We start from the raw sequence: 21,633 nt of genomic DNA, 5'->3' as shown, positions 1-21,633 counted from the left end.
CGGAGTGATCGTCGGACCAGCGGAGACAAATTGCACCGATGACTGAGGGATAGCAGCCTTCGGTCCCATGCTGACAAGAGCGCATGCTGAAGCGGACGGAGATGGAACTGGGCAAACGGGATTGCCTCCATCGCCGCCACCATTCTGCCCAACACACTCATGCCTTACCGGATGGATCTGGAGCCCGGCTGTAGAAGGTTCCGTACCCCCTGTTTGATCCTTCGCGCCTTGTCCTGAGGGAGGATCACCAGCCCCCGGGAGGTGTTGAAAACCATGCCTAGGAATACGATTCTCTGGGCTGGAACCAAGGACGACTTGTTCCGATTGATCAACCAGCCTAGACGGGCCAGGGTATCCAGCGTGATACTGACATTCTCCTGGCACGCCTGAAACGACGGCCCCTTTACCAAAAGGTCGTCCAGGTAAGGTAGTACCGTTATGCCCCGAGCATGCAGGATGGCCATAACCACGGCCATTATCTTCGTAAAGACTCTGGGAGCAGTGGCCAGACCGAAGGGCAGAGCAACAAATTGAAAATGTCGCCCTCCGATCGCAAAACGCAGGAACCTCTGGTGTGGAGGAAAAATCGGAATGTGCAGATATGCATCCTGCACATCGATCGAGGCCAGGAACTCCCCTGGATCCATGGCTGCAATGACCGAACGGAGGGATTCCATCCGGAACCGCCTGACTCTGATGAATTTGTTCAGGATTTTTAGATCTAGTACTGGCCTTACTGTCCCGTCTTTTTTGGGGACCGAAAACAGGTTGGAGTAAAAACCTTGTGTCTCTTCGCTTTTCGGCACTGGGACGATGACCCCGTTGCGCTGTAGCGTCATTATGGCCTGTAACAAACCCTCTGCCTGCGATTCTGTTCCGGAAAGCCGGGAACGGAAGAATCGTCGTGGCGGGAGTCCGATAAACTCTATCTTGTACCCGGACGATATCAATTCTGCCACCCAAGCGTCGCGTGCCACTGCGACCCAAACGTGGCTGAACCTTAGTAGGCGTCCGCCTACTCTGTCGTCCGTAGGTACGAAGCGCCTCGAGTCATTTTGCTGGAGGCTTTTGGGATCTGGCCCCCCTCGTTCTGGGCAAACGGCCTCGGCCTCTACCCAGCGGATTGGCTCTGTAAGAGGTTTGCCTTTCCCTAAACTGACCATCATTTGCGGAGGTGGATGTTCTGGCCGAAGTCCCCCTCCAGGGGTTACGAAAGGGCCGAAAACGCCTCTGTGTCTACCTAAATGCTGGCCAAGTCCTCTGCTGCGGGAGGAAACTACTCCTCCCCCCTGTGGCTTCTGAGATAAGCTTATCAAGCTTCTCACCGAACAACCGATTGCCCTGAAAAGGCAATGAGGTCAAGGATTTTTTGGAGATAGAATCCGCTTTCCACAATCTCAGCCATAATGCTCGCCTAACGGCGATCGCATTTGCTGCTGCCACAGCAGAACACTCGGCCGCGTCCAGAGAGGCGCTGACGAGAAAATCACTTGCCCCTGATATCTGATTTATCAACTCCAAGACCTCCGCAGGCAGATCTCTGTTTTGGAGGGCATTATGCAGAGCATCCGCCCATGAAACCATGGCCTTAGCCACCCAAGTAGCCGCAAAGGAGGGGGCCAGGGCCGACCCCGCTGCCTCATACACCGAGCGGGCAAGCCCCTCTATAAGGCGATCAGTTGGGTCCTTGATAGAAGAACCGCTGGGTATCGACAATAGCGATCTTGATGCTAAACGTGATACCGGTGGGTCCACTACTGGCGACTCCACCCATCCTTTATGGAGTTCAGGAGGAAACGGATACTTTGCTTGCAGCGCTTTTTGCATTGCAAAACGCTTATCCGGGTGTTCCCTATGTTTCTGGACTAGCTCCTCGAACTCCGGATGCGTGGCAAACCTTCTATGCGGTCGCCTGGTCTTTTTGAAGGAGACCTTGTGACCTGAGGCCGTGGACACATCGTCCTCGATCTCTAATGTCTGGTTGACTGCCTCAATGAGGCTGTCCACCGAGTCTTGGTATCCCAGGCTTTCTGGATTCCAGGCCTCCTCCTCCTCCTCGCCCTCATCCTGCTCGCTTCCTGAGCTCGGCGACGGGGAAAGAGATGCCCTAATACCCGCCGCCGAAGCCCCAGAGGGCCCGGCCGACGGGGAACGAGCTCTCTTGCCGTGAGCTTGTCTGGTGCTGGAGCGGCCTCTAACGGTCGGAGGGTCCTGAGACGTGGACGAGCTGTCTTCCGCTGGCAGACCACCATCCTTGTCCCTGCCCGGGCCTCGAAGAGACTCAATTGCCCTTGTAAGGGACATCATAGAGTGTGATAAGGACACCGCCCATTCTGGGGGTCCTGACCTCTGGGCTCTGAAACAGTGGGAGGCTCCTGGGCTCGCTCCGACTCGCAGGCTTCACAAAATTTACCCGGCTGCACCTTAGGCAGCCTGACCCCACAGGAAACGCAAACAGCGTATAGGAAAGAGTGAGCTTTCCCTTTGCCAGACATATTGCAAGGTAGGGTAGGAGGAGGAGGATAACCCCTTCCTTGACTACTAGTGCGGCACTCGAAACGGGGTTGCACTCACCCACCGGTAATGTCCCACCTTGCGTCTCCTCCACGGGGCGTGCGGCGTTACTTGCCGGGGCACTTGCGGCGCACTCCGGGAGATAGGCGGCGGCTTCCGGCCGCACTTCGGCGAGGAAATGCGAGAGGAAGGAGGGCGGGAGCTCCCCGGTAACTGTGCGCGCCCGCCGCTCTCCGCCCCCGGAAGTTAGTGGGCGGGGCTTCCGGCTACCCCCGGAAGTCGGCGGGCGGGCGCGCGGAACTCCGGACCTCCCCCTACAGCGGGGACCGCGGCCGCCGATGGCTTCTGGCCGCACTCCACGTGCGGCGTTCGAGAGAGGGGGGCGGGAGCTCCCCGGCAACTGTGCGCGCCCGCCGCTCTCCGCCCCCGGAAGTTAGTGGGCGGGGCTTCCGGCTGCCCCCGGAAGTCGGCGGGCGCGCGGAACTCCGGACCTCCCCATACAGCGGGGACCGCGGCCGCCGACGGGGCTTCTGGCCGCACTCCACGTGCGGAGTTCGAGAGAGGGGAGAGGGGAGGGGAGGGGGGAGGGGAGAGGGGAGAGGGGAGGGGAGAGGGGAGGGGAGAGGGGAGGGGGGAGGGGAGGGGGGAGGGGAGGGGGGGGGCTTCCGGCTGCCCCCGGAAGCCGGCGGGCGCGCGGAACTCCGGACCTCCCCATACAGCGGGGACCGCGGCCGCCGACGGCACTCCACGTGCGGGGCCGCATTCCACGCCCATCAACAAAGGTGAGCCGGGCCGCCGTGAGGGCTCTCTTGTGGTGCTCTCAACCCCATCCCTGGGCAGGGAGAGGGAGGCTACTGCATCGGTAAAAACCTTGACTCACCTGCGCCTCCAACTCCACCCCTGGTCTCACTACCTAGGGGTGGTAGGGGCATTAATGAATTCCCACGTTGCAGGAGAGGAACAACGTGGAGGATCACTCACACGTGCTCGCCCGTTGGGGTTCATGGGGAAACCGAATCCTCTTATCAGGATGCGTTGCCGCCTCTTTAAAAAAAAAAAAATAACAAAGAAAAATGGTTGTCTGGGGAAAAGTCCCAGATGTGTCCCTCGGTGCGGGAGAGGAAACACGTGGAGAGCTACTCACACGTGGTCGCCCGTTGATGATTTGGGGAGATCGGACCCTCTCTATAGGATCCGTCGCCCCTATCTTATCTTCACAGAAAGGGAAGGAAAAAAAAAAAAAAAAAAAAACTAGTCTGGAGCTCCAGACTACGTGTGCCTCCATCAGACACTAAGCAAAAAACTGAGTTACGCCCGGTCTGGGGGCGAGGGTGTATGTGGCGGAGGAGGAGCTAACTCTTTTTTTGTATACTTAGTGTCAGCCTCCAGACGGCAGAAGCACACACCCACAGTCTCTGTGTCCCCCAATGAGACGAAGGAGAAAAAGGCATGCAATGAAAAAACGCCATAAAAAAAACATGTAAATATGCATAAAAACGTAGGTGACCTCAGATGCAGATTTGGTGCAGATTTCTCCTGCGTCAATCCTTAACAAATATTGAGCCATCATGTGCCATGTGCACATACCTTTAGATACTGCCGAAGTGTGATTGGTGGAATTTGGGAGGGAGATGTAAAAGAGCACGCTCCCCAAAAAAAGACTAAGCAGAAACACCCAGATCCATTACAAGCAGAGATTTCACATACTGTGCTCTAAAAGCCAAAAATGTTAATCTCTCTGCAATGGAGCAACACAGCAATACGATGAAAAGGTGGTAGAATCAAAGCAGCACAAGGATTGTTACAAGGCATTCAACTATTTTTTTGAAGCAAAGGACAGGTCCTCTAAAAGGAGCAGCAACACTGAAGAAAACTAGCTTGGTGGTTAAATTGACGTCACTGACTGCAAAATTACTACTTTAGCAATTTCCTCAAAAAAAGAGTATTTTAATTAAGAGAGCTACTGTGGATTGAGAACATATTTTTCCTATGTGGAAACTTGGGATTGGTTGGTTAATATGGATTGTGTGACTTTATATCTGGACACACAAATATAATACTATATGTAAATCCAGACAAACAAAACTGCTTCTCCTCTCCAGTTCCTTTTATACTGCCGTACAACTTATTCACTTACATGGCCCAGTACTTCAGCCCTAAATGAGTACTTCAGTGAACAGCTCACTTTTACCCTTCATCTTACAGCAGTGCTTCAGTTTAAAGGGGTTGTCGCCATATTATATGGAATCTGTCAGCAGGTTTTTGCCACCTCATGTGAGAGCAGCATATTGTAGGCAAAAATAAGTTGAATCCAACGATGTATCACAGATTAACTGGGTGCAGTTCTGACACAATCAGAGCTTTTCAATTTAGAATGAAGCAAAGCTGAGAAAGCTAACCCCGCCCACACCACAGCTGACCCCGCTCACACCTTGCTCTCTGTGTACAAAGTTCATAGACAGTGAGGTGCTTATCACAGGGGGAGGAGGCATTGTTGGGCTGATGTAGTCTGGCAATTTTAATGTTAGTGATCAATCCTTCACAGTCCATAAACAACTGCACACCCTTTGACATGTGACACATCCCTGAATTCTGTGCTTCAGCCTCTATCGCCTGCTGTCTTCAGAATACATAGCAAAAATTGTTGACAGATTTCCTTGAAGGAACGGCAGATTGTTAGGTTGGCTGGACCAAGCACAGAGCTAGTCTAGTAGAGGGCTCTACAGAAAAAAGAAAGCCAAAATTGGTGACGCACTTTATTTTCTACTGCAGCCTATTTATTATGGCAAGGACTTAGTATCTCAGCTGTCAGACTATGACTAATTACTATGTGGTGGCATACTCCAAGAAATATGATATTACTTTGGTGGGAATACAGCTTTTTCCCAGTGGAGCAGATTGACAGAGCTTTTAGAAAGGAAATCCCTCTGGCAGCCTATTTCCTATCTCTATACAATACTGGCACAACACCCAAAGCACAGTTCACACTGATGATCTGTTGTCTCTGACGACATTTATCAGTATTCTAGGGTAATCTGTATAATTACCTTGTCCTCCAGGATACATGCACCGGAACGCCCTGCCAAGCTCCTCTGCTTGAATTCGGCCTGCAGGGGTCAGTTCACCACCCCACTTTAGGACTAAAAGCAAAGATGGTTCATCTCTTCGACAGTCTGAAGAATATAGTCAGAACGCAAAAATCTGTTACACAATGTTACAATTATGATATTAATCCATTATTCCTCAACTAAAAATTACCTTCCTCTTCACTGGACGTCTTAGGGCAACCATGTGGCAGATATGTTAGCTGAACCTTACGATTTATTCCAGAAAAGTGGCCATACCTGGTGAATGAGGGAAAAAATACTCCATGTAAAAAGAAAAAAAATCTAAGATAAGCAATTCTCTCCAATTATGATACTTTGGGTGAGCTGACATCACACTTACAACTCAGACATAGAAGCAAGCAAACTGCATTCACTCTTTTTTACTTTTATAGGCTGCAGAATAGAGTGTAAAGCAAACCAATTTGATAATCTTTAAAAAAATAAAATAAAATTCCAATTTAAGTCCAGTCGTGGCTCAAGTATTTCTATAATGACCACGTCATTTTCACTGTACTCGGAATCCATTAGAAAAGAATCATCTTCCTTTGTGTGTATATAAAAAAAAAAAAAAAAGAGTTTGGCAAGTCATCATTTTTTATTTTATTTATTTATTTTTTTTTTTTTTTAAGCTGGAGACACGATTATGACCAATTACCATCATCTCACAATTCAGTGAATGCAGCCAATGTGACAGTACACTAGGCTCTAGAGACACATACAGAGGGTGAAATAAATATTGAACATGTTACCAATATTCTAAGTAACTATATTTCTAAAGGTGCTATTGACATGAAAGTCTCACCGAATGTTGATGTCGGTAACAACCCATCCAATTCACACAGGCAAAGAAATCAAAGCATAGATGTCCATAAATTATGTTTAATAATGAGAAACAACACAGGAAAAAAGAATTTAACACATCAAGCAAAAGATTTGCAAAAAAAAAAAAAACATGGAAAGTCATGACGTCAGCTGAAATCTGTCAGTAATTAGAAAGCAATCCTGCCACTTAGTGAAAAATAATATCAGCTGGTTCAACTGATGGCCTATAGAAAGGTGTATCAATACCAAAGTGCCACACACACACAAAAAAAAATCATCTCATGATGGATAAAACCAGTGAGCTGTCTCAAGACCTTTGCAACCTTATTGATGGAAAACATACTGATGACACTGGTTACAGAAGCATTTCTAAACAACTGAAGGTTCCAGTGAGCACTGTTGTGGCCATAATACAGAAGTGGAGAGAACATCATTTCACCATAAACTGGCCACGACCAGATGCTCCCCGCAAGATTTCAGACAAAGGAGTGAAAAGAATTATCAGAAGAGCTGTCCAAGAGCCAAGGACCATCTGTGCAGAGCTACAGAAAGACGTGGAATCAGCAGGTACAATTGTTTCAAAGAAAAAAAATACTCAACCTTCATGTCCTGTATGTCAAGTCACCATGGCTGAACGAAAAGCATGTTCAACATTTAGACAAGCCTGTGAAATACTGGGAGAATATAGCCTGGTCAGATGAGATAAAAATCAGGGCTGTGGAGTCGGTAAGCCAAACCTCCGACTCCAACTGCTCAATTTCCATGACACCGACTGATTCCAACACTGACTCCACGACTCCCTCATACCAGGGCTGTGGTAGCCAAACCTCCAACTCCACCAAAATGGGCTCTGACTTCACAACTCTGACTCCACAGCCCTGATCAAAATTGAACTCTTTCGATGCCATAATACACACCATGTTAAAACACCATACCAACAGTGAAGTTTGGAGGTGGGAACATCATGGTGTGGGGCTGTTTTTCAGCATAAGGCACTGACAAACTTAATAGAATTGAAGGAAGGATGAATGGACAAATGTATAGAGACATTCTGGATAAAAAATCTGCTGCCATCTACCAGGATGATGAAGATGTAACGAGGGTGGACATTTCAGCAAGATAATGATGCCAAACACACAGACAAGAAAACTTTCAACTGATTTCAGAGAAAGAAAATAAAGCTGCTAGAATGGTCTAGCCCAGCGATGGCAAACCTATGGCACGCGTGCCAGAGAGGGCACGCAGAGCCCTCTCAGCTGGCATGCGGCACCGCCTCATCCTTGTTCCGGAGCTCCGAGCTGCAGCTTCCTGCCTCACACATTGAGCGGCGCGGCTGGATGACATCATCATTCAGCCCCGCGGCCGCTGTGCCAGTGAGAGGAAGGAAGCTTTCGGCGAGCGGAGAGGTGAGTGTGGCTGCTGTGCCAGTGAAGGTGCTGTAGTGTGTGTGTGTGTGTGTGTGTGTGTGTGTGTGTGTGTGTGTGTGTGTGTGAATGATGGGAAGAGGGCCAGTGATGGGGAGAGGGCCAATGATGGCGGTGATGGAGAGAGGGCCAATGATCGGAGTGATGGAGAGAGGGCCAATGATAGAGGTGGTGGAATGGGCAATTTCTACATGAAGGGGATCATGATGGGGCATATATTTCTACATGAAGGGGATCATGATGGGGCATATATTTCTACATGAAGGGGATCATGATGGGGATCATGATGGGGCATATTTCTACATGAAGGGGATCATGATGGGGCATATTTCTACATGAAGGGGATCATGGATGGGGCATATTTCTACATGAAAGGGATCATGATGGGCATATTTCTGCATGAAGGGGATCATGCTGGGGCATATTACTTCAAGAAGGGGATCATGATGGGGCATATTACTACAAGAAGGGGATCGTGATGGGGCATCATTCTGCATGAAGGGGATCATGATGGGGCATAATTCTGCATAAAGGGGATCATGATGGGGCATATTTCTGCATGAAGGGGATCATGATGGGGCATATTTCTACATGAAGGGAATCATGATGGGGCATTTAGCACGTGTTGGCACTTTGTCATAAATAATTGGGTTTTAGGTTTCAGTTTGGGCACTCGGTCTCTGAAAGGTTCACCATCACTGGTCTAGCCAATCACCTGACCTGAGTGCTATAGAAAACATATGGAAGGAACTAAAGCTCAGAGTTCATAGAAGGAGCCCATGGAACCGTCAGGATTTCAAGAGTGTGAGTGGAAAAATGGTCCAAAATCAAACCTGAGCATTGCCTGCGACTAGTTTTTCCCTTGTGTCTTGAAGCTGTCATCACCTACAAAGGCTTTTGAACAAAGGATTAAATAAATTTCAGTAAGCATGTTCAATAAATTTTTCCTGTGTCATATCTCATAATTGCACATAATTTGTCGATGGTCTGATTTACTTGTTTGTGTGGATTGGATGGGTTGTTACTGGCATCCTGAGAGAATTTCATGTCAAGAAATATAGACTATATAGAAATCGTGACGCGTTCAAAAAATTATTGCACTCACTGTATAGCTTAACAGCTTAAAGGGGAGGTCCGAAGGCAAAGTAATGTTGCTCTTAAATCCCTATCTATTTGATGCCATACTATACACCATTTTCTAACACATGTTTTAAAAATACCCTACCGTTCCCCAACTACACCATCTAACAGCTATTGTATTTTTTTCTATTTCTGGTCTGACAACTATTCATTTGAGTATCACCAGTACATGCTGGGATACTCAAAATGTCATCAGGGGGCAGAGGCTGCAGTCACTGCCCTCTCCCTGAAACCAAGCGTCATCAGTAACCCTCGTTTCAGGGGCTGTGCTGTCTCTGCGCTGTCTCCCCTGTGCACAGGGATGTCCCTACACTGTCTCCCTGCTATCTCCTCTGTGGAGAGCATCTGCTCTGTTGTCGGCTTATGAATAGTAATAAGCCGGCAGCTGAGCGGTGTCACTATAATGGGCGGTGCAGTAGATTAGCGCCACCCCATCAGATGACGTCATTGGCCTCTGCAATGCTGTTACTGGCTTATTGCTATTCCTAATTTTAAGATAACAGAGTGGATACTGGGCACAGGAGGTGGGCAGCACAGAGACAGCACTGTGAACAGAGGAGAGAGAGCAGGGAGAGCACTGTGAACAGAGGAGAGAGAGCAGGGACAGCACTGTGAACAGAGGAGAGAGAGCAGGGACAGCACTGTGAACAGAGGAGAGAGAGCAGGGACAGCACTGTGAACAAAGGAGAGAGAGTAGGGACAGCACTGTGCACAGGAGGACAGAGCAGGGACTGCACTGTAAACAGAGGAGAGAGAGCAAGGACTGCACTGTGAACAGAGGAGAGAGAGTAGGGACAGCACTGTGAACAGAGGAGAGAGAGCAGGGACATCACTGTAAACAGAGGAGAGAGAGTAGGGACAGCACTGTGCACAGGAGGACAGAGCAGGGACTGCACTGTAAACAGAGGAGAGAGCAGGGACAGCACTGTCAACAGAGGAGAGAGAGTAGGGACAGCACTGTAAACAGAGGAGAGAGAGCAGGGACAGCACTGTGAACAGAGGAGAGAGCAGGGACAGCACTGTAAACAGAGAAGAGAGCAGTGACAGCACTGTGAACAGAGGAGAGAGAGCAGGGACAGCACTGTGAACAGAGGAGAGAGAGCAGGGACAGCACTGTGAACAGGGGACAGAGCCGGGACAGCACTGTGAACAGAGGAGAGAGAGCAGGAACACTATGCACAGGGGGACAGAGCAGGGACAGCACTGTGAACAGAGGAGAGAGCAGGGACAGCACTGTGAACACAGGAGAGAGCAGGGACAGCACTGTGAACACAGGAGAGAGCAGGGACAGCACTGTGAACAGAGGAGAGAGAGTAGGGACAGCACTGAAAACAGAGGACAGAGAGCAGGGACAGCACTGTGAACAGAGGAGAGAGCAGGGACAGCACTATGAACAGAGGAGAGAGAGCAGGGACAGCACTGTGAACAGGGGACAGAGCCGGGACAGCACTGTAAACAGAGGAGAGAGCAGTGACAGCACTGTGAACAGAGGAGAGCAGGGACAGCACTGTGAACAGGGGACAGAGCCGGGACAGCACTGTGAACAGAGGAGAGAGAGCAGGAACACTATGCACAGGGGGACAGAGCAGGGACAGCACTGTGAACAGAGGAGAGAGAGCAGGGACCGCACTGTGAACACAGGAGAGAGAGCAGGGACAGCACTGTGAACACAGGAGAGAGAGCAGGGACAGCACTGTGAACAGAGGAGAGAGAGTAGGGACAGCACTGAAAACAGAGGAGAGAGAGCAGGGACAGCACTGTGAACAGAGGAGAGAGCAGGGACAGCACTATGAACAGAGGAGAGAGAGCAGGGACAGCACTGTGAACAGGGGACAGAGCCGGGACAGCACTGTGAACAGAGGAGAGAGAGAGAGCAGGAACACCACTATGCACAGGGGGACAGAGCAGGGATAGCACTGTGAACAGAGGAGAGAGCAGGGACAGCACTGTGAACAGAGGAGAGAGCAGGGACAGCACTGTGAACAGAGGGGTGAGCAGGGACAGCACTGTGAACAGAGGGGTGAGCAGGGACAGCACTGTGAACAGAGGGGTGAGCAGGGACAGCACTGTGAACAGAGGAGAGAGAGCAGGGACCGCACTGTGAACAGAGGAGAGGGCAGGGACAGCACTGTGAACAGAGGAGAGAGAGTAGGGACAGCACTGTAAACAGAGGAGAGAGAGCAGGGACATCACTGTGAACAGAGGAGAGAGCAGGGACAGCACTATGAACAGAGGAGAGAGCAGGGACAGCACTGTGAACAGAGGAGAGAGAGTAGGGACAGCACTGTGAACAGAGGAGAGAGAGCAGGGACAGCACTGTGAACAGAGGAGAGAGCAGGGACAGCACTGTGAACAGAGGAGAGAGAGCAGGGACAGCACTGTGAACAGAGGAGAGAGAGCAGGGACAGCACTGTGAACAGAGGAGAGAGCAGGGACAGCACTGGGAACAGAGGAGAGAGCAGGGACAGCACTGGGAACAGAGGAGAGAGCAGGGACAGCACTGTAAACAGAGGAGAGAGAGCAGGGACAGCACTGTAAACAGAGGAGAGAGAGCAGGGACAGCACTGTGCACAGGGGGACAGAGCCGGGACAGCACTGTGAACAGAGGAGAGAGAGTAGGGACAGCACTGTGCACAGGGGGACAGCACTGTGCACAGGGGGACAGCACTGTGCACAGGGGGACAGCACTGTGCACAGGGGGACAGCACTGTCCAAGGGAAGACAGAGCAGGGACAGCACTGTGAATGAAGGAGAGAGAGAGCAGGGACAGCGTAGCCCCTGAATCAAGCGCCACTGATGATGCTTCGCTTCAGGAATGGGCAGGGGCTGTGACAGTGACTTCAGTCCCTGTCCCCTGATGACACTGAGTATCCCAGCATGCACCAGGTGATACTCATTGGGTGTCCATGAATTCTGGATCTTAAAAAAATAAAATGAAATAATAATAAATCAAAATGACAACCCTGAAAGAGACCGTCGATGCAACTTGCATTGAAAGCTATACTGGAAATATTGCTTGCCATTAGTGATCTTCAACCAAAGATCTGGAAAATTTGGATTTTTTGCAGCTTGCACGTTGTGATCTGATCCTGTCACATGTAGAATCACCATTAGATCGACTAGAATGTCGCAGCACCACCTGCCCCTTGTCATTGGCCATCTTCTCTCATAGCCTTTTATAGAGGATATTCAATGAATAACTCTCACTTTACTTTAATAATGTGAAAATACAAGGTCTTGCATCGGGGACCCCCTAGGATGTCATCACTGGGGGAAGCCCCACATAACTGACAAGATTCAGTATTGAGCAAATCCAGAGGTTACGCATCTACTTTTATCATTTAAGGTTATACCATTACTTACATTTCTAACACAGTCTTCAGCTGCTCAAGCTTTGCTTTACTTTCCTCAATTTCAGAATCGTTGTTTTGGCCAAGTTCAACAAGAAGTTGCCTTGCAATGTCCAGTACCTCCTGGTAAATATATGCAAGCATGTTAACAGGGATTTGTAGGAAATATACTGTATATGTAAATACTTTTAGTTTAGTTTGCAATGGCACCATGGTTTCTGCTTATTTAGAAAGGAACCATGACTCCCAGCAGATCACATCATTCTTCATATCAGGCACAAAATGAATTAAAGAAGACCTGACACTTCCTAAAAAAAAAAAAAAAAAAAAAAAATTGAGTAAAATACCTTGTAAAAAATCACTCAGCTTCCTTGATTCTGCTGCATAATTCCATTGCAGAGATATTCCTAATTTTTCATCTGGAGCGCAGTATGTGAAATCTCAGCTTTTCAGGCAACTTAGGTGTTTTTTTCACAGTCTTCTCTGTGGGCGTGGTCATTTCCACCCCTCCCTCCCATATTCAGCCAATCACAGCTCAGCAGCTGATAAAGCAGTTCAACTTCAAAGCAGAGATTCCATAAACTGCGCAGCAGAAGAAACAAATGGAAATATCTCTGTACTCAAGCAAAGTAGCACAAAAAGGAAGAGAGCGGCTGAATGAGAAGAGCTCAGGGATTTTTAACAAAGTATTTGATTCAATTTTTATTGAGCAAGTGAAAGGTCCCCTTTAATAAATCTATATAAATATAGCAGGGTGATCTGAGCTTTATAGAAAAGTACACATCCTAAAGGGCAGTAAATTAAAATAAATCACTTGCCTGTAACTGCTTTGGTTTCTTTAGCTTTAATTTCCCAGTCTTGTAACCATAGCATTTCTCAAAAAGATCAAAAAACCTTAAATATAAAAACAAAATATTAACGTTTTGATGACAACCCAGAAAAAAATATAAAACACAATCACATACACACGCATCACCATCTTAGAAAATGCAGACTTCTTACCCCTATGAATGCCTGTATGCATTCTGTAGGTTATCGGAGATTTATTTATTTTAAATACTGTAGCTCTTTTTCTTCACAATCAACAGTATAAGCAAATATATGAAATTATGCAATCTGTTATTATACAAAAATGCTTTTCTCCACTATTCAGCCACTATTCCCACGCTGCCGCACCTCCCCGCTCCATCCCCTGGCACAGATTACGTAATTCCTGAAATTCAAAATTAAATACAATCCATGCAATATGTTTAAAGAAAGGACAGATTATAAACTGCAGCCCTCTATGGAAAAGGAGAAGGGGTGGAGAAAGGAGAAGCTGCTGTGGAGAGACAGAGACTACTCAGCACTGCGCTACAATGTCCTTCATACTGCAGCTAGTGAGGATTTAATAGAGAAATACGAGGAGGATCTCATCTATTCTATGTCTATGTAAAAGCTGATCGACAGACTGCAAAACTGCCAGATACAAGTAACAACCAGTAACAGGTGTTAAAAAAGGAGTCATTGCTCCACAAAATTTTATGGCTAGTGATATCTGCTGGTAGTAACATTTAAAGAGTAGGAAAGGTCCAGCTTCACCAATATGCAAATGTTTATTTGTGGCTGTCCAAACCAGATTAAAATATCATGAAAGATAAGTCCTTAAAACATCAAAGAGTTTCTAGTGTGTGACATCCTTGAAGCTTGCTCAGGTGCTGAGCCCGCATCTTTCCCTGCACATGATAGCTGATAACACAAGCCTGTTAAATACAGGTCCCTCAACATAGCCTAAGAAGAGAAACTATCCCACACCATCTTTCTCCTTACTGCCAGGGCCCTGGCTCAGGACTCTAGGATCCACACTCACTCTGGTGTGTGAGCATACTTCAACCCAGGAATGGGTTTGTTATCTTCCCTAAAATTGTGTGCTACCAGTTTCTCTTTTTAGGCTACCGTATATACTCGAATATAAGCCGAGATTTTCAGCCCATTTTTTGGGGCTGAAAGTCCCCCTAGCTCGGCTTATATTCAAGTCATATACACAAGGGGGTCGGAGGGGGAGGGGGGGGGGTGTTAGGTCATAATTACCCGTCCTGGCACGGTCTCTGCAGCCCCCAGCTTCTCTGCGATCTCCCTTCCTGCCTTAAGCGGTCATGTGGTACCGCTCATTAAAACTCATGAATATGCGCATATTCATGAGTTTTAATTAGCGGTACCACATGACCGCTTAAGGCAGGAAGGGAGATCGCAGAGAAGCTGGGGGCTGCAGAGACCGTGCCAGGACGGGTAAGTATAGCGATACTCACCTGTCCTGCGTCCATGGCTGCTTGCTGCTGTCTGGCACGTCATCTGTCAGGGACGTTCAGACAGCAGAGGGCGCAGTGACGTGGTTAGTGCGCGCCGCGTCCCCTGCAGTCTGAACGTCACTGACAGATGACGTGCCAGACAGCAGCAAGCAGCCATGGACGCAGGACAGGTGAGTATCTTAGGTGCCAGCAGTGACACCGGCACCTGGCCCCAGCGACGGAGAGGTGAGTATTTCATATTTTTTATTTTTAAATGCAGCAGCAAAGGCAGCACATGGGGCCATAATCTATGGAGCATCTTATGAGGGCAGCATATAGGGGCATAATCTATGGAGCATCTTATGAGGGCAGCATATAGGGGCATAATCTATGGAGCTTCTTATGGGGGCAGCATATGGGGGGGAAAATCTATGGAGCATCTTATGGGGGCAGCATATGGGGGAATAATGTATGGAGCAACTTATGGGGGCATAATCTATGGAGCATCTTTTCCACCCTAGGCTTATACTCAAGTCAATAAGTTTTCCCAGTTTTTTGTGGCAAAATTAGGGGGGGGGTCGGCTTATACTCGGGTCGGCTTATACTCGAGTATATACGGTATGTTGAGGGACCTGTATTTAACAGGCTTATTACTTTCTTCTCACATGCCTTTTTGTGTTTCCCTGGGCCCATATGGTACTATTGTTATGCACTTCATAGCCATTTAAGGGTTTTTTGTCATCTTTTTTAAAATCTGTGCGCTATTGGTATTTTTACCTTTGGCCATTGCTGAAAGACCTGCATTCAACAGGTTAAATTGCTCTTTTTCATACGTTTTTCTTTTTTCTGTGGATCTCTGGGCCCACATGGTATTTCTCATATGCACTTTATAGTCACTGAAGTATTATCTGATGCTGCTACATATGTATTATATTTATGATGTGCAATATCTGACAGTGGCTTTATGTACTTATTCTGGTTCTCTGGGAGATTAGTGGGCGTGGTAAGTCATTGCTTCTATAATAAGGCATGACCCATTGTCGGTCCTTTTTGTATTTTAAATGTTTTTAATATGCTTTGTGTGCTTTTTTGTAATATTGTCTAATAAAGTGTCATTATTCTTTATATATACAATTGAGGCGCTCCTTTATATATGGGCATGATCTTTTTTCTTGCTCTTCTGTGTCATTTTTTTTCCAGGCCCTTAGTGAGCCCACCTGTTTTGAAATTTATGAGCGGTGCCCTCCACTTCTCCAATACTTATTTTTTATTTATCCGTGTACTCGTACTGACCTAGGGAATCCTATTGCCAGGTTAGTTTTACCATATAATGAACATAATAAATAAACAGAACGAAAACACAAATTGTGAAACTGCATTTTTCTGCACTTGGACTTTCGTTCCCTTTTGCAGCACACTATATGGTAAAATCAATGGTGCCATTCAAAAGTACAACTCGTCCCACAAAAAACAAGCTCTCACACAGCGATATTGACAGAAAAAAAACAGAAAAAAGTTATCGCTCACGGAGGAAGGGGAGAGAAAAATGTAAAACGAAAAAAAGCAAAATGGCCCGGGGGTGAAGGGGTAAAAGGCATTGTGCCACCCCTCAAAACTGTACGGAAAAACTAACTTTCTTGGGAGCAGAATTAACAAAAACAGCAATTTTTCATTTTTTCCCCATTTTAATTATGTTTGCCATTCCATATTAGCCTGTGTGGTGGCTCAGTGGTTAGCACTGCAGACTTGCAGCCCTGGTTTAAATCCCACACAAGACATCTTCAAGGAGTTTGTATGTTCTCCCCGTGTTTGTGTGGGTGTCCTCTGGGTACTGCATTTTCCTTCCTCACTACAAAAACATACTGATGGGGAACTTAGATTGTGAGCACCAATGGGGACAGTGACGATAATGTCTGTAAGGCGCGGTGGAATTACTGGTGCTGTATAAGCGAACGGGCTTTTTTTAAGTTTCAGTTTTGCAGCATTTTCTTTTTTTTTTTTTTTTTTTTTTTAACATTCATGATAGAACGAAAAACGAAAATCCCTTATTCTTCAACAGAAATAAACATCAAGAACGTTTTGCTCCAAAATCGGCTGATGCCTAATCGCCCAATCACATTTCATACCGCTACAAGACCAATCACTTCAGTTCTATGAAAAAAACAAAATGACCAAACTTTATGGTTCATGGCAAAATCTGCTTATTTATGCAGAAACCGCAACAACGTGTAACTCTGATTAACCCAAGTAAATCACCCTAAACTTCTTACCTTTGATGTCGAACTTCCATTTTCATCTTTTGTTTTGGTGTCCGATCTCCGTGTCTAATGACAGCAATTACACAACGGAGCTCCATCCTTAAAAATGAAAGGTTACCTCAATTATTTTAATAATTTTTCTTTCAGCTTTAAAGTGAATCTGTCAGTAGGGTCAAGCCTCCAAAGCAGTCTACAGTGGCTTGAACAAGTATTCATTGCTTTTTTCATTTTATGCCCACAAACTTAAATGTTTTTGATGTGGATTTTATGTGATCTACCAAAACAAAGTATTAAGTTTTTGTGAAGTGTAAATGACAAGATACATGGTATAGTAATCATTAAAAAAAATCTGGAAATTGTGACGTGCGTTAATAGTCAGCAACCTGTGGTACGATACCCCGATATAAAATCGGAGTGACCGACTGCCTCCAGAAGTCACATAATTAGTAAATTGAGTCCACCTGTGTGCAATTTATTCTCAGTACAACCACAGCGGTTCTGTGAAGGCCTCAAAAGTTTGTTTTTAGAACATTATGGATCAAACAGAATAATGAAAAGCAAGGAACACTCTAAAACATTGTAGAGAAGAGTAAAGCAGGGTTAGGTTATAAAAAAAAGACTCCCAAGCTCTGAACTTCTCACAGAGCACTGTTTGATCCATCATCCAAAAATGGAAGGAGTATGGCATAGCTACTAACCTACCAAGACATGGCCGTCCACCTAACCTTACATCTCAAGCATGGAGAGCACTAATTATAGAAGCAGCCATGGTAACTGCAGAGATCCACAGATCAGGTGGGAGAATCTGTCCACAGGACAACTATTATGAAGGAGTCAGACTGATGTATTGATTGCGTGATGTATTTCTATGAAGCGGTCACTCTGAGGTCAGGTGAGCCGACAGTCAGTCTGAGGATTGCAATGCAATGCGAGCTATACGGCCGTCTGACTGCGCCATTAGTCATATACTCCACAAATACTGCCTTTGTGGAAGAGTGGCAAGAAGAAAGCAATTTTTGAAAGCAAGACATAAGTTGTCTGTTTGCAAAAAGCCATTTAGAGCACACAGCTAGCATGTGGAAGAAGGTGTTTTGGTCAGATGAGACCAAAGTAGAATTTTTGGAGCTATATGCAAAAGTGTGGTGGAAATCTATGTCTGCACATCACCCTGAAAACACCACACTCACCGTCAAACATGGTGGTGACAGAATAATGCTGTGGGAATGCTTTCCTTCAGCAGGGACAGGGAAGCTGGTCATAATTGTTGGTAAGATGGGTGGAGTGAAATACAGGCGAATCTGGAGGACAACCTGTTAAGGACGCTACAAAAAATTGAAACTAGGGAGGAGGTTCATCTTCCATAAGGTCAATGAACCTAAAGTATTACAAACACTATAATGGAATGTTTTAGAGCAAAGCATCTTCATGTGTTTGAATGAACAATCCAGACCTAAATCCCATTGAAAATCTGTGGAAAGACTTGACAGAATGGAAGAAATCCGCAGGTCAAATGACCTGCATTTACCCTGCGGATTTCTTCCATTTTTCATGCGGTTTTCCCCCTGCGGATTTGGTGACAGGGGAGATGGAAAACCGCACAAAAGAAGTAACATGCTGCGGATTTTGTACCGAGGGAAAACCGTGCGGAAAAATCCGCAGCGTCTGCACAGCGTTTTTTTTTTTACATTGATTTTAAGGCTACTGTACATCACAATGCAGAAATGCAACGTTTCTGCGCGGTAAAATCCGCTGCGGATCCGCAGCAAATCTGCATCGTGTGCACACAGCCTTAACATGTGAAACGTGCAAGGCCAGTGCTTAGTGTCAACAATTCTCATCCAAGGTTTTCATACATCGGTAGATGAAGACATTTTGTTATTCTGCATGAGTCTAAATGTGCCATGCTCCATCACATGGTGATACCATTTCATTTTTTTTCCTTGTGGAGGACAACATAATAAAAATGGCACCTGACAGTATTAGGAGTGCAGTGTGCAGGAGACTTAAAAAGAATCAGTCAGCAAGCTTTTGTTATGTAATCTGAGAGCTGCATGATGTAGGGGTAGAGAGCCCGATCCCAGTGATGTGTCACTTACTAGGCAGGGTGATTTTTTTTTTTTTTTTTAACATCACTGGAAATTATCACTAGAAAACTAATTGTCTCCTGCCATGTCATCCTCTTGCTGTGTGATTCCACCTCCACCACAGATTATCAGCTTTTTGGGTACACCATAAACTGGCAGAAAACTGCCAATCAGTGCTGTGGGCTCAGCATTCAGAGAACTGATTTACAGCAGAGAAAACAGGGATTTTATAAAAAAAAAAAAAAAAAAAAAAAAAAATACACCAAGCAGACCAGAAAGTCACACATCACTGGAATTAGGGTCTCGGCCTCTACATCATGCTGCTCTCATCGCATTGCAAAACCCTGGTGACAAATTCCCTTCAATTGACAACATACACCTAAAGTCAATGAATATTCTGATACCAGTTTTAAAACAATATAGATTAATAATTTTAAATATATTAAAAAAAAATTTCAGCCAAATATATTTATGTTATGAGGAACAAATATAGCCCAATTTACATTTACCGTGTATATAGAGGTTTTTTCCCCACAATTGTCCTACAAGAACACAGGACAATGGCCAGAGGACACTACTAATCACCCCACTCTCCATCTGCTTAGATTAATCTGATACTACAGATGAGATGACAATATCCTGCTGGATCCTGGCGAGCGAGACACAGAAAAAGCGGCTGCACGCAGCATCTGCTTACATGGTCCCAGATGTTGTGGGGACTATGGGTATATCCTCCGCTTCCAGTGGTATTGACCAGGGAATCTGAAACTGAGGAGCTAGCTCACGCATGACGATATTCCTGAAACCAAGAACATGACAAGGAATTAGCAGAACAAGATAGATTTACCCTTCTATTTTTTGTTTTTTTTTTACATTTACGTTAATTTCATTTCAATAAGGCTATGTGCCCACGTATGCGGAAAAATCCTGACAAAAAAACGGACTCCTTCCCAGAAAACGCGCGCTTTTTTCCGCGCGGTTATTTTCACATTTTTCCCGCGATTTTCGCGTGCGGAATTCAAGCACTTTCCAAGCGATTTGAAGCATCACTTGGAATGTGATTGACAGGTTGGTCACACTCGTCAAATATAGTGTTTGACGAGTGTGACCAACTTTTTACTATTGAGGCCACCTATGCGGCATCAATAGTAAAAGATAAAATGTTAAAAATATTAATAAAAAAATCGTGTTTTTCTCACCTTCTGGCGTCCAGCGCAGCCTTCCCGAGCCTCGCGTTGCTCCCGTTCCCAGGAAGGCCTTGCAAGACCTTTGATGACATGAGGTCTCGCGTTATTATAGCGGTCTCGCGAGACCGCTACGTCATCACAGGTCCTTACCGCAAGGCATTACTGGGAACGGGAGTTGGCAGGAGGATCGGTAAGGCAGCGCTGGATGCCAGAAGGTAAATATACCCCGATTTTTTATTTTGTATTCTTTTTTTTACAGGGATATGGTACCCAGGGCCTGGAGGACAGTCTCCGCTCCTCCACACCGTGGGTACCATCCGCACATGAGACGCTCACTTTGCGCATGGTGGGCATAGCCACATGCGGGAAGTAAGCGGATCTCATGCATTCCTATGGGTGCGGAATCGCGACAATTCTTTGCACAAAAAGAATGAGCATGCTGCGTTTTTTTCCGCGATGCGATTCCGCCGCGGAAAAAAACGCAGCATTAGCACAGCATGTGCGGAATGCCATAGGAATGCATGGGGGGCGTTCAGTATGTGCTTTATAAGCGTTTTCTCTGTGAAAATCGCGGCAAAAACGCTTAAAAAACGCAACGTGGGCACACAGCCTAAAGTGCCATGTCACGGTCACTGTATAGGGATACTATTTCACTTCTGCATCAGGTCAACAGTTAGAAAATCCGACACCAGGCGGGTCACACGGCCAACATTAGGCATGAAAACTAAAGATTGGCAATATGAGGTTTTCATATAATTTAAAGGCTAAGGACACTATGAAAAAAATGATCTACATGTTAGTGGTTAGCCTGTAATCAGCTTTTATTTTCAGGCCTTCTGATATGCAGTTTGTAGCCTGATCCATTATATTTCCATTTTTTTCTTGTGGGATTGTCTCTCTCAGTAATTAAGGCTGGATGTGAGCTGTGGTCATCGAGGTGGTCACTGTCTTCAGTAGCTCATCCATCACATCTTCTGTCCTGCACCTATTCCTGTTCATGAGCTTACTTATCTGTAGCCGGATTTCTCTGCTCCCCTGAGACAATAATTTCCCTAAAGGCCACGTTCACACGTTCACTATTTTACATCAGTATTTGTGAGCCAATATCAGGAGTGAGTGAAAAATTATCCCTCTGATCATTCAACTCATGATTTTGGCTTACAAATACTGATCCAAAATACTGACCAAATACTGGACGTGTGAACGTGGCCTTAGCCACACTATGAAGATAGTTGTTACACAGATTCTCCCCCTGCCTGCTGCCATCTCAAACACTGAGAATAGGGAGGGAAAGAGCAGAGAGAACCATCAGAAGCAGGAGCTCGAGCACTGATGGATTTGTAATATTTCTGCACATTGCTCGGCTCTATAAAGAACCTACACACAATATTGAATGAAAATGATAGAGCATTTTAATGAACACTATTTGCAAAGTTGCTTACCTATACATTTATAAAACAGTGTATATATAGCCTTTAAA

General features: G+C 46.2%; 1 protein-coding gene across 9 annotated transcripts in view; it reads right to left on the bottom strand.

Annotated features, from left to right (window-relative positions):
• The window catches only part of PPIP5K2 (diphosphoinositol pentakisphosphate kinase 2), a 184,478-nt gene that overhangs the window by 92,162 nt on the left and 70,683 nt on the right, over positions 1 to 21,633 (bottom strand). For all 9 annotated transcript variants that reach the window (XM_073546011.1, XM_073546083.1, XM_073546164.1 and 6 more), the window contains 6 exons: positions 19,664 to 19,765; positions 16,895 to 16,981; positions 13,176 to 13,251; positions 12,371 to 12,480; positions 5,773 to 5,858; positions 5,562 to 5,687 (listed from right to left, as the gene is read on the bottom strand). In XM_073546011.1, coding sequence (XP_073402112.1) covers positions 5,562 to 5,687; positions 5,773 to 5,858; positions 12,371 to 12,480; positions 13,176 to 13,251; positions 16,895 to 16,981; positions 19,664 to 19,765 — 587 coding nt within the window. The remainder of the gene's footprint in view (positions 1 to 5,561; positions 5,688 to 5,772; positions 5,859 to 12,370; positions 12,481 to 13,175; positions 13,252 to 16,894; positions 16,982 to 19,663; positions 19,766 to 21,633) is intronic.

The sequence above is a fragment of the Dendrobates tinctorius genome, unplaced genomic scaffold, assembly GCF_039654945.1.
Source record: "Dendrobates tinctorius isolate UK_male_01 unplaced genomic scaffold, ASM3965494v1 ptg000003l, whole genome shotgun sequence".
NCBI classification, from domain to species: Eukaryota; Metazoa; Chordata; class Amphibia; order Anura; family Dendrobatidae; genus Dendrobates; species Dendrobates tinctorius.
This window is presented reverse-complemented; position numbering and strand designations above follow the sequence as displayed.